The sequence below is a fragment of the Sinocyclocheilus rhinocerous genome, unplaced genomic scaffold (assembly GCF_001515625.1).
Source record: "Sinocyclocheilus rhinocerous isolate Xijiao unplaced genomic scaffold, SAMN03320098_v1.1 scaffold790, whole genome shotgun sequence".
Classification (NCBI taxonomy): Eukaryota; Metazoa; Chordata; class Actinopteri; order Cypriniformes; family Cyprinidae; genus Sinocyclocheilus; species Sinocyclocheilus rhinocerous.
In genome coordinates, this window is record NW_015666971.1 from 1,116,204 (window position 1) to 1,129,973 (window position 13,770).

General features: G+C 32.7%; 1 protein-coding gene across 1 annotated transcript in view; it reads left to right on the top strand.

Annotated features, from left to right (window-relative positions):
* mymx (myomixer) overlaps positions 1-13,770 on the top strand; it is a 60,597-nt gene that overhangs the window by 31,246 nt on the left and 15,581 nt on the right. Inside the window, exons 11-19 of the mRNA XM_016544907.1 lie at positions 1,895-2,042; positions 7,191-7,285; positions 7,370-7,451; positions 9,041-9,190; positions 10,229-10,378; positions 11,517-11,557; positions 12,145-12,192; positions 12,696-12,837; positions 12,970-13,122. Of these exons, the coding sequence (XP_016400393.1) occupies positions 1,895-2,042; positions 7,191-7,285; positions 7,370-7,451; positions 9,041-9,190; positions 10,229-10,378; positions 11,517-11,557; positions 12,145-12,192; positions 12,696-12,837; positions 12,970-13,122 (1,009 nt within the window). The remainder of the gene's footprint in view (positions 1-1,894; positions 2,043-7,190; positions 7,286-7,369; positions 7,452-9,040; positions 9,191-10,228; positions 10,379-11,516; positions 11,558-12,144; positions 12,193-12,695; positions 12,838-12,969; positions 13,123-13,770) is intronic.

Below are 13,770 nucleotides of genomic sequence, written 5' to 3' on the forward strand. Positions count from 1 at the left end.
ATGTAAATTATATAATGTAAAATAAATATAAAAGCTAATAATAATTATATGAAAAATTAAATAAATACATATATTAAATGAATAATAATTATGCAAATAACTATAACAATTTAATAATTATAATTGCTATAAATTATATATATATATATATATATATATACAGTATTATAAGTAATTATTAAATACATATATAAATATTAATATATTATGCACACCAATTACCAATTTTTCCTCATGATTAGCATAACGTTTTAAAACACTAAACACCAAAACAAAACATCTGGTATCAAATTTTGTTGGAAACTACTCTTAAACTCATTTGTTTGTTTGTTTGTTGCAGTTTGGCCACCAAATCCAAGTTTGAGCTTGTTTTGTATTTTATTAAGGCGTCCGTATTGATTTCATCATCGTTTGAGGTTTAAAAGTCTGCGATTCCTGCTCTTGAGCCCAGTTAGTCATAATATAACTAGTGTGCTTACTGCGGAAAGACTGGCGTCTCCTCCTTATGCCTTCGGTTGAGGATGAAGTATGTTTATCCCTGTAATTACAGGAATTTATTCCTTATATTAAATGCATAGGTTTATTTGTGCAATGCAGATGTATTTATGGCAATAGTTACTAATGGTAAAATAATACACAAGCAGCTCGTTCTGTTCTGTGAACGTAGTAAAAGTTCACAGCCGAGCTGGACGTTTCTGAGGGAAATTACTCTGTATGGAAATCATAATATAAAAGCAGATTCTGTTAATATGTGGCTGTTTAAAGCCATTCTTGACCGTCCCGAGTGTTATACCAGTGATTGTGTATTGTATATTGTGTATGTCTTGAATTTAGAGCAGTTAAAGTTCATGTCAAACGCTGGCTCTGGTTTTCTTTCACAGCAGTGCATTTATGGATTATGTATGACTGAATTTATGAACGGGATAAAGACAGGCCGGATACTGTATGGTGTCGTTGTTCACATCCACTCGCTCTAGTCAGCAGCGCCATTAATCATTGTTAGATCAGTCGTTACTGTTACTTTTAGAAAAGGGATGAACTTGTCATGTTGTTGTAAACAAACTCACAGAAATGCAGGTTTTATGTTCCCTAAGAGTGATTTTTTTTTTGAAGTCTCATTGCATGTGTCCCGAAACGTGAAAACGTAAGCCTGAGTCTGGATTTGATTATTTAGATTGCATGTTATGTGCATTACATATTTATTTATTGTTTTATCAATATGTTTAATATATAATAATGCTTTTCCTTATTCTGCATTACTTGTTAGTGGCATTAGCATCATGGTGGCAAACTTTGCAAAACCAAACACCATTCACATTTTCTTAAATCAGTGTCAATGTAAACTAGTATGTATGTAATATAATAAATCAGAATAGAATAGAAATTAAATATATAATTTATATAATTATATAATCATAAAAATATGTTAACAAAAAATCATAAAAGTGTATTTATTTATTATGTATTTTATGTATGTTATAATAATGCTTTATTCCTTATTAAAGGTGTTTTCTTATCATTTCTTTACACTTTACGTCATTTCTCAAGGAAATGTAAATGTGTAAAAACTAGTGTTTATATAATATAAATATAATATAATATAATATAATATTTTATTTATTCCCATGTGCATATTTATTTTAAGACATGATGTAGAGCGTCTTAGTGGCTTTGTTTTGAAAACATTGCTTAATATTGGAAGTTACTAACACCAGATGTGTAATCCGCTGTCATGGGTCGCTCTCAGTCACTGTTATACATCTCCATAGAGTGACAGCGAATGTGAATGCAGCGTGGACATAATTAGACCCAGTGCTGAAGCTTCTGTGTTCTTGGCTTCGGCCTCCGGTCCTGCCGGCAGCTTGATTTGATGGCTGAGTGTTTGTGTTTGTAGGAACGAAAAGGCAGCTCAACTCCCCTCCACCCCCTCATTAACCAGGGACAGCAGTGACCCTGAAACCCAGAGCAGCGTGGGAACAGACCCACACAGAATTATGGGAAAGGAGGTTAAACAGGAGCAAAATCGTCTGAAGGGGTTTACGGTATGCAGCTTTCATTCTGTTGTAATTCTACAATTATATTCTCATACTCTCGTATGCTGCTTGTTTTTTTTTTTTTTTCTTCTTGTTTTTTGGGTTTTTCTTGCGGAAATGTTTAAATGACACCAGAGGCTTCTTCACATGTTTCCCAAAGCATTCAATTCTGCGACTTGATGCATCAAGCGGATGTTCTGCAAATTCATTGATTTCACTAGGATGCAGAAAAATCACACAAGCGTTTATGGAAGTGACTGTATGTGATGTGAAATTTTTTTATTTGGATGTATTTGTGTTCAAACGGTTGCCAAAGGTGTCGTTGTTTTTACTGTAATTGTTTTCTTTACACGGTGTTCAAGCCAAAAAAAATTTTTTTAAATCCCAAAAAGTGGGGGATGAAATTTCTGATAATAGTGGTAATAATGGTTTCTAAGCCCCGTATTATACACACTTAAATATTCTGTGCAAATTAATAAATAGTAAAATTGCACTTTTCATGCGAAAGTTATAGCCGTTGTTGCTGCTTGTTTTAAAAGGTGTTTTTAGCAGTGTTATTTTAGTATTAATTATACACTGTTGTAGTATTTATTACTATTTTGAATAAGGTTTTGTTTTTATATTTTCATTTTTTAAATTTCATATTTTCATATTTTACATTATACATTAAATTATTATATATTTTATGTACTTAAAATGAATAAATATTTAAAATTATTTATTTATGTATTTTATATTTTTTATATATTTTATTATTTATATATAATAATGTTTTTCCTTATTTATTCCTTATTAGTGGTATTAGCATCATGTTGGCAACTGAGAGGTGCATTTAAAGTAGCTACTATTTTTATATTTTCAGTTTTTCATTTTAATCTTAGTTTAGGTTTTAGAAATTTAGTCACATTTTTATTCTTCTCTTTTTTTACTTTTATATATAAAATTATTACATTTAGCTTTAATTTATTTTATTTCAGTTAGTTGCCAAGGAACCATTTGTAATTTTTGTCTACGTTTATCTAATGTTTATTTTTTATTTTATTTCAGCGTTACTTCAATTAACGAAAACAGTTTATTTCCTGACATGAGTCATGTGAAAGGACCTTAAGCGTTTCTGCTGCTTAACGCTGAAAAGACGCTAGCACTTGCCATAATTACGTAACGGACGCTGTAAATGACCTCTGCTCTGACGCGTTGAGTCTGACTCCTCTTCCGGCCACACAAGTGAAATACAGTTGCTGCTCTCCATGGATGATGGTGCAGTTTGGTTATTTAGGAGGGCGGTATGTGAGGCTCCTCTTTCTCTGTGTGTTGGTTTGGATGGGATGTAGATGACATCCTCTCTATCTAATAAAGCGCAGTTGTCTGTGAGACACAGCATTCAGGAAAGCCTTCGGGGGTGTTATTGACACTGGCAGGACAGATCTAGAGGTTTCCATGAAGTATGACACGCTTCGATTGTGCTGCGAGGGCAAAAACAGGCCGCCAGGACAAACAGCATTCCCTCAAAACTCCCAATTCTAGGCGTTTTCATATCCGGTGACATTATGGCTGAAATAACATCTTTTGGACGTACCTGCAGAAAATAGAGGAAAACACTCATTGGATTAATACAGTAGCAACATAAACCATTTGTTATATTACAGGCCATTAGCGCTGAAGAAGAGCTCCATTGTGTGTAGGATGATTATCTTGTATGTATTTCTGGATATTATTATGTAATAAGTAATAATAATAGAACAAATAAACAAATTTCATAGATAAATTAGAACAAAGTTAAAAATAAAATAAGGTGTAACATTAGTAACATTAGTCAGGTACAAAAAATGTTTGATTAACATTGACACAGACAGCAGCAGGTTTTTATAGGCTTCTGTCCCTTTAAGACCAGATGCACGGATCTGATATAATGATACGCGTCCGATTTCTTTCCCCACTGTTTAGGTTCACTTCAAGACGCAACCGACTGTGTTTACGAGAACACTTGCCGAGATTTTGTGTGTATGTGTCCGTTCAAGCTCAAGCTCAAGGAGACGTGAAAGAGGAATCGATTCTGTTCGAGCACCAAATTGAGTTCTCTTTCACCTCTTCATGCGCTTCAATGGTTTAAAACGCATGTTTAAATTGGCAGCACGTGCAAATGATCAAGTACGATCTGTTTCACCCCTATAAAGCGAGTGAACAACGTGAATCAGCGTGATGAGGGATTTTATATCACTATTCAAGTTATTCAAGCAGGTAGCCCGACTGGAAGATACAATAGCCCCAGGACGTCAGGCTATATGAGCCATAAAATTATGATGATCAACAAAAAACTATTTTTTAACAACTTTTTTTAAAAATAGGATTTAAAAAATATTTTGTCAGTAATACCTTCTAAAAAAAAAAATTTTTTTAAAAAGAATTTTTTTTCTGACCATTATTTCATGACAGGCTTATACTAATCTCTCAATCTGGTCAAGCTGGTGTTTAGCTGGTCGAATAAAGTGCCCAAAACCCGGCGACCAACTAACCTGGATTAGTTTAAGATGTTTGTTTCAGCTCAAGAAGGTCTAAACTAAACCTGTGTATTTTTACACATTATGAGGCACCGCATCCATGTGTGTGTGTGTTTGTGTGTAGAACCAGACTTCTTGTTTAGTGACGTGAGGTAAACATGACGAAGAGGCCTGTATTTCTCTCTAATGGCTCCCAGATGCAGCCGCCACACGCTTCATATGTGCTACGAGAGCGTTTGGCTGACATCACTCCACAACTTTACACTGGAAGAGGCAGAGAGAGCTGATGAAATACAGTGCTGGGAACTTCACTGTCTCTTAGTTGTCATCATGCAGGAAAGGCGCAGGAGTTTGGATAAAAGCCTGGACTGATCTGAAGCAGGATGTGGAGAAGAGACGTCGGAGCGTGTAATTGTTATTCGAAGGCTTCACGCTTGCGAATAGCCCGATAACGTGCCGTTGTGCGATTAAACTCGAGGCTTGCACTCTTTGAGTGGCGTGTTTATAAATGCTATTAGGTCTTGTAAATTTGCCGCGCTCTCCTAATGGCGCTTTCTCAGGCGACTGTTTCTTTCTTTCTTTCTCTCTGGCATCACGCGTTTCTCTCTCCCAAACTCTGACTCATTCATCCTGAGCTCATAATCAGAGCTTATTAGTGGTATTAGCATCATGTTGGCAACTGAGAGGTGCTTTAGCAGTATTTATTATTTTATTAGTATTTATTAAAGGGATAGTTCACCCAAAAATGAAAATGTGATGTTTATCTGCTTACCCAGCTTAGATTCATATGCCGCCATAAAAGCAGAAATGAGCCGATTGGGTGCCGTGCATGAAAAACGGTTTTGTCCGTGTGAAAGAAAGCACTGTGGAAGTTTTGCATGATTTTGCAGTTATTATTTTCACTTTCCATGTCCTGGTCAAAACATTTTTTTAAAGCATTCATAGAATCGTTTTATATTTGCACTAGAAATTGGATTGGCATATTTAATGGCACATGTTTAATTTGATTTAATAATCACATTATTAATTTGACCTGCTATGTATATCAAGCCATATGAGAACTTGTTTGAAGAACAGGTTGAAATTTAAATCATTATCCACTGAAAGTATTGCTTTCAGATCTCATTTGCATTCATTTGAAGATGCATAACACCGGTCAGTTAATCCGAACTTTTTCTGTCCTCAGAATTTACATTTGTAGGTGAACATTTGTTTTAAGTACAGTACCATTCCAAAAACAGTAATAATGTACAATATTATTATAATTTAAAATAGCTGTTTTCTTTGTGAATATATTGTAAAATGTAATTTATTTCTGTGATCAAAGCTGAATTTTCAGCATCATTACTGCAGTCTTCAGTGTCACATGATCTTCAGAAATCATTCTAATATGCTGATTTGCTGCTCAAGAGACATTTCTGATTATTATCAATGTTGACAACAGTTATGCTGCTTCATATTTTTGTGGAAACCGTAATACTTTCCAGAATTATACTTTAATATAATAATAATAATAATAATAATACTTTCACTTAATTAGAAATCAGACCTAAAATAAAAATATTTTATTATTTAATTTGCATTAATTAGATTTATATAAATTGTTTATATTAACTGATATGTATCATGTATTTAAAATAACAATATTATAAAATGTATATTATAATGATAAATATTATAAAATAAATATCATCAATAATAATTAATATTTAATATTAATAATTAATATTAGCCATCAGCATAATGAAAATGGCTATTATTGAAATTATTCTTATTTTAATATGATTAATATTAATTAGAAATCAGACTTTTAAAATACTATGAGTTATTTAATTAAAAATATATAAATTATATTTGCATAAATTGTATTTATATAGATTGTGTGTGTGTGTGTGTGTGTGTGTATATATATATATATAATTTAAAAAATAATAATTTTACATTATAAATGCCACTTTTATCAATTAAGGGCATCCTTCCTGAATAAAAGTAATAATTTCTTTAAAACAAATATTTTTAATAAATATAAATTATTTTTGCATCACATATAATAATAATAATAATAATAATATAGAAGTCTAGAATACATTTTAGAATTTATTTAATAACTTAGCATCAATAAAAAAATATTTTAATAATAAAAATAATAGTATTAATAATAATATGGAAGTCTAGAATAAATGTTAGAATTTATTTAATAACCGAGCATCAATAAATTTAATGCTGGTTATTTCCCCTCAATACTTGCGAGTTCTTGTTATGATTAGTGTATCATGTTGTTCACAGCTGTTGTAATGTTCATGAAAAAGCAGTGACCTTCTACTCGAGACATGACGGCGATTATACAGAATAATTATTTTCCCATGTTGGCTTCCTCATGTGACGCTGGAGCCTGTTGAACAGCGCTGCTTACTGTAACTTTCCAGAAAAAAGTGACTGCCTTTCTGTCTGGGATTACATCCACACTGTCCGCACCTCCAACCGCATGCTGATATTCAAACCGGGGTTACCAGCCAACCACGCAGTTCAGGGCAGCGTGTGACGCGTCAGTATCACGACGGACCACCGTGTTTTAAACCAGCACACAAGGGTCCATTGTGGGTGCTTAAACACATCAGTGTCTGCTGGATGAACACGCACCTTGTGTTTTCCTCCGCAGGCCGGGAGAGACGCCGAGTGCTACGGGAAGCCCGCAGACAGCCGGGATGCCTGTGCCAGCGATGTCCCCCTCAAACTCCACACAGCCACTGAAAGGTGACATTTCCACGTCGGAAAATTTTTGCACGCATGCAAATTAAAGATGCATGCTAAATAGAGGTCCTGTGTCGTGCTTTACAGTGGGAACGCGTTGAGGCCCGAGTCCAGCGGCCACACGCCGCTCCACACGCAACTCCAGAAGTTCACCGTTTCTGCAGACAAGGTGCCTATTTATTACCATTACACAAGACTTACACAATCGCTTATGCTGCGAAAGACCCACTGCGTCCAGTCAGACAGAACAGGGAAGCTCTTCCCGCTTTACTGCGGTTCAGTTGAGAGTTTGGACTCCTCCAGAATAAACTCCCGAGAGGCTGATTGATGGGTCTTTGCTAACTGCATGAGGATCAGGTTGTGTGTGTGACTTCCAGGAATTGTTCTGTCTTGAAAACGCAGCTGGCGGCTTCTGAACCCAGTCTGGGCCGAGCAGCCAGCGGTTCAGAGGTCAGCCAGGTCTAAATAAGGATCTCTCGTCTCTTTCTGTTAGAAATATGTCTTCCTGTTTTTTTTTTAAATCATGGAATGTGATGCCTCGGTTCGGTTCTAAAAACCTAGTGAGCTGACTACCTGGAAAGCATTTCTAAAACCTAGTAAGCTATCTACCTAGGACGCCTTTAGGTAGGTGTACTCTTGGTAGTAGGTGTGCTCTTGACATAAAGGCTGTTCCAAAAGACAGGTTTCTTTAATATAAAAAAATATTAATATTAATTATTAATCAGACTTTTAAAATAATAAGAATACAAATACACACACATATATTTATTTATATTATACTGATAAATGTTATAAAATGACTATAATTGTATGATACTTATAAATGATAGTTATACATTATCAATGATCATTAATAATAATAAAAATCTTATTAAACTTATTAAAATTATACTTTAATATTAATTAGAAATCAGACTTAAAATAACATTAATATTTTAAATTTGCATCAATTGTTTTTATATCAGTTGTTTATATTAACTAATATATCTAATTGATTTAAAATAGCACATTTATATTATACTGATAAATATTATAAAAGTGAATATCATTATCAAATTTAATAATTATTAATATTTGTCATTAACCATAATGAAAATTACTATTACTAAAATTATTCTTAATTTAATATTATTAATATTAATTAGAAATCAGACTTTTAAAATATGAATATTATTTAATTAATAAATCTGAAATAAATTAGCATCAGTTTTATTTATATAAATTATATGTATATATATATATATATATACATGTGTGTGTATAGATAGATAGATAGCTAGATAGATAATAGCAATATTATAAAAATGCATATTATGCTGATATATATTAAAATAAAATTTAATAAATTATTAATAGTCATTAATCAATAAAAATTACTATTATTAAAATTATACTTCGCTTAGTATTATAATGCTTAGTTTAATATTATTATTATTATTATTATTATTATTATATACTAAAACTTAGAATAAATTTAGAATAAATATAATTAGAATTCATTCAATAACTTACTTAAATATCATTAAACATAGTTCTAGTGAAAATGTAGGTTATTTTCATATTTAATATTTGTGTTGTTTGTATTATGATTATTAGAGTGTTGTGTTGCTAGCTGAGCAACATGCTAATGTCTGACTACTGTATAGGAATGAGTCAGTGGTGCATCTCTTGTGCAGTTTATGTGGATTAGACCGCTGCCTATGCAGGGAGTCTCTAGGTGTTTTGAACATGTTCATGTTCTCTTTGTATTCTCCACAGACTCTCTCCTGGCTCAAAGACAGCGTTGCGATGGCCACTCAGATCTGCAGTTTGGCCGGGCCGAACGGTTTTGAAGCAGCCAAGAGGCGCCAGGCCTCACTGGAACAGGATATCCTGTCCAACAGAGCCAGGATAGAGCTGGTCAAGAAGGTGAGAGTGTTCACTGTGCACACATACCTCATCTAACACTAACTTTTGTCTATTGGTAATGCAATTTCTGGAGATTTAACATGACTTAAGTTGTTATTGTGTAAAAAAAAAAAAAGCTTAGAAGAAGCTACTTTTTCCAACAAGTAGAAATGTAGTGCAATGATTTCTTACTGCATGCCACATTTTATTGAGAGAATAAATACTCAAATTTTTTTTTTTTACTTTTCTAGTTTAAATCATAATTAAATTGAATACGACGAAATTGTGTATTTTATGATTTTTCTTTCTGCTCATCAATTAAATATCGTGTAAGTTTGATACATTTAATTTTAAATTACATTTTTTATTAATTAATTAGCAAATTAATTCGTTTGGATGGTTCATTTCAGTGAGCTGATTCAAAATAGTAAGTCATTTGATATGTTTTTGACTTAATTATTTAAAATAGTGTGTTTTGAGTTTTATTTTGTGGCCGTTTTAGCCTTGTTTTGTAGTTGTGTTTTGTCTAAATGTGTGTGTTCAGGATTGATGCTGTTACCTTAATTGAAAAGTGTTTTTGTTTATATTAAATCCTGCTAAATCCTGATAAATGTTATAAAATTAATATAATTGTCAAATTTTATAATAATTATTATTGCTCATTAATAATAAAATAACTTATTTTTTTTAATTAAATCATTATTCATTATTTTTAATTGAATTAGCATTAATTTAATTATATATAAATTATATTTATATTAACTAATATATACACACATACATGCATATATAATTTATTTAAAATAGCAATGCTATAAAATGTATATTATACTGATAAATATTATAAAAAATTAATATCATTATCACATGTAATAAAAAATAATATTAGTCCTTAACCATAATGAAAATTACTATTATTAAAATTATACTTAGTTTAATATTATTAATATGAATTAGAAATGAGACTTATAAAATAATGTGAATATTATATATTTAACAAATATGTATGCATAAATTATTTCAAATGTGAAAATTGTCAGACGTCTTGTTCCCATCCAGGAGGGTTACAGTCTGGTGAGGGCTCAGCATCCGGGCAGCATCAAGATCCAGGAGTTTCTGAGTCAGCTGGAGGTTCTGTGGGACGAGCTGAAGAGAAGACATGAGAGGAACGGTCTGGTCCTGAAGGTCTCAGAGGAGCTCAACTACAGGGTACATATATCTGGGGTTTCCCTGAATGTTTGGAATGGCATATTGCCTTGTATTGTTGAAAGAAAGTAGTGTGCAGTTTGTATACTGAGCAACATATGCCATTTATTATGCCAAGAAATGCCCACATACAACTAGAGCACACTGTGTGGAGTACTGTATCCCACAATGCAGTGCATGCAACATTGAGAGTCCATTTCCAGTGTGATGAACAGGAAATGCTATCAATCATGAGTTGACCTTTTTTTTATTGCACTGACAAAAAAATTACTCAAAACTGGAATAAAAATGCAAAAACAGTATTAGTTTACAAGATGGATTATACATGCAGTGTAACTTATGTTATGAAACACGACTACTGTTTGAAATATTGATCAGTGCATTTTGCATACTGTTTCACATAAATAGTAGACACTGTACAGTGTATTTTGCAGGAAGAAATTTTTTGCAAAAAAAAAAATTATATTTTAATGTCATTTTCATCACTATAATGCTATATATATATATGTGTGTGTGTGTGTGTGTGTCTAGATTACATATTTCTTTTATGCGATTATAAAATAAAAATAATATATTGCAATTTTTTTTGTTTTGTTGCATTTAATATTTACTTTGTTACAGTTTTGAAAATGTAATGGGGAATGCAGAAAAATCTAATAAAATGTGTCGCTGCATTAGTGATTTTTGATAGAAAATGCGCTTAATTATCTTGAAAATAATGTCACAATGCAAAAGTTGTAAGTTGAATACATGTATAATACAAATAACACAATAGCAGGCAAACAAAATGAAAGTAACATAAAAAGGGCAAAAATAAAATGAATTAAATATTAGGACATATTTGCATTTTTTTTTAATCTCTTTGACTCATTATTTCATTGGACTGCCAAAAGAGAAGATATTCACAAAATTTGATTTCAAATCCAGAGTAATCATATTTTTGCCAAATGCATGCAGTTTGTTAATTGTTCAGTATGGAATCATGGAATATTATATCTCACAAGGCAATGGTCTGCTCTGTCTCATGAGTGTATTTGTGATTTGTGCATTGCAGAGAATATTTCCTGTATAAACTGTGACAGACCGACCACAGCAGCTGTGTTTAATTGATCATTGCGAGTTGTGTGACTGTGATTGGCAGGTGGTGCGGATGCTGCAGTCTCTGGCCAGTCTGGAGGCGTGGTTAGATAAAACTTATGAACTAAATTTGTAATGTTTATATTATATTACACTGATAAATCTTTTTATAAAAACTAATATCATTAATTTAATAATATAATCCGTAATCGTGTGTGTGTGTGTGTGTGTGTGTTTGTGCGCGCTGTGTATTGTTATAATTATTAGTATCATGTTGATGGTTTAGCAACATGCTAATGTCAAACTATTGGAATCAATCCGTCAATCAATTTGTTGTAACTCATAGCCAGAACAATTCAGATTTTATTTCATAATGACATTCAAAATAAGTGAAGAGGTGCAATGAACTTGGCACTACTCTGAACAAATGAATAAATAGACATGCAATATTGATTTGAGTTTAAATGATTTTATTATATGAGATGAAAGAGATTATGGAGTGATATGAGACATCAAACTAGCACAGCTGTGATGGGAAAAAACTGTTAATTATACAGTTCAGTGTCATTACACTCAAATATTTGATCAGAATGGCAGGATCGACCAATCAGAATCAAGTATTCCAGAGAACTTAAAGTAGTCTGGTCTGTTTGATTTCCTGGTTTATTCATTTTTGAACTGTGTTCCTCCAGCCGCTGTGCAGTGAGCTTGACTCTGGACCGTCTCTTCTGGGCTTGCCGGTGAGAGGACATGATGAGCCCCTGATGGAAGCCATTGGGAACCCTGTGAAGGAGCTCAGAGAAGCTGTTGAGATAAGTTTTTCCAGTTCGTTTACGTTCATGCATTTGACAGATGCATTTATACAAAGCGACTTGCATTGCAGCGAAGGTTTCATGCATTTGGCTGGGAATCAAACCCATGTATTTGAACTTCAGGAATGCTCAACTGTTTTCTAGCATTGATAATGGCAGCATGTTAGCACTGGAGATAAAGAAGATAAGAAGATGGTGTGGTTTACTGATAACCAGAAATGTTGCTGGTTCGAATCCAGCATAGAACAACAATCCATGAGCTGCACTGTAAAAAAATTTTTAATTATTGTAAGCATCATCTCTGGTTCCATCCGTTTAAGTTGCCATAATTTCTGTTGGATTATTATTTTTATTATTATTATTATAAATAAGACTTTTAAAATAATATAAGAGCTTGACTCTGGACCGTCTCTTCTGGGCTTGCCGGTGAGAGGACATGATGAGCCCCTGATGGAAGCCATTGGGAACCCTGTGAAGGAGCTCAGAGAAGCTGTTGAGATGCTCAATGACACGGCGCGGGAGAGGGGCCGCTCGCAGTCACATGACCAGAGCATCCAGGAACTGCTCACCAGGGTGAGTAGAGTCGGAAACGGATTACGTCACATTAACTTTTGTTTGTGTTGAGGCAGACCTGGCAAGAAAACATGTTTGGTAATATAAGCATTCACTATTCTCTGTCCTATTCGTCTCCTCCTCGTTACCCAGCATGCCATGGTGTCAGCGCGCGTGGAGCAGTGTCTGCAGCGCTGTGCCGAACTCGCCGTAGATGTGCTGGAGATGGAGAGTGAGATGGCTGTGAGATGTGAGCCGGATCGCTGCGGTCTGGATGACCTGCAGGAGTACCAGGACCAGCTGGAGGTACGGGTTCACTGACTTTTACTACTGGACTACTAGAGAAAAATGCTGCAAGAGTTTAGGGTGAATCTTACAAAACCTAGCTCATACAGACCAGTAAAATATTAGGCAATACTACTTTATTTTTATGACAGTTAAGCACATTTTCTCCTAACAATCTTGCTGCTGTAATGCAAAAAAAAAAAAAAAAGTAATTAAATTAAATTGAAAAATATTTATAAATAATGGTATATGGTAATGGTGTTGTTGTTCTGCCCTCAATGTATATTTTTTATTTAATAAAAATTATTTTTTCAGCAATTATTTTTTTTAATTGTCATGAAAATAATCACATCACAATAATTACAAATATAAATAAATTATATTATTATATAAGATTGTGTGTTATTAGTATTATTATAATTGTGATGTGATTGTTTTTTGTTTGACAATTAATAAAAATAAGAAATGATAATTGTTTTTAATGTTTTTATTATTATTATTATGTATTATTATTATTATAGTGATTATCGTGCTGATTATTTTCATGACAGTTAAGTAACATAAATGAGAATTGATAATTATTATTTCTTAATAATAATAATAATAATAATAATAGTAATAATAATAATAATAATTATTATTATTATTTATTTCCATGACAATTAAGTA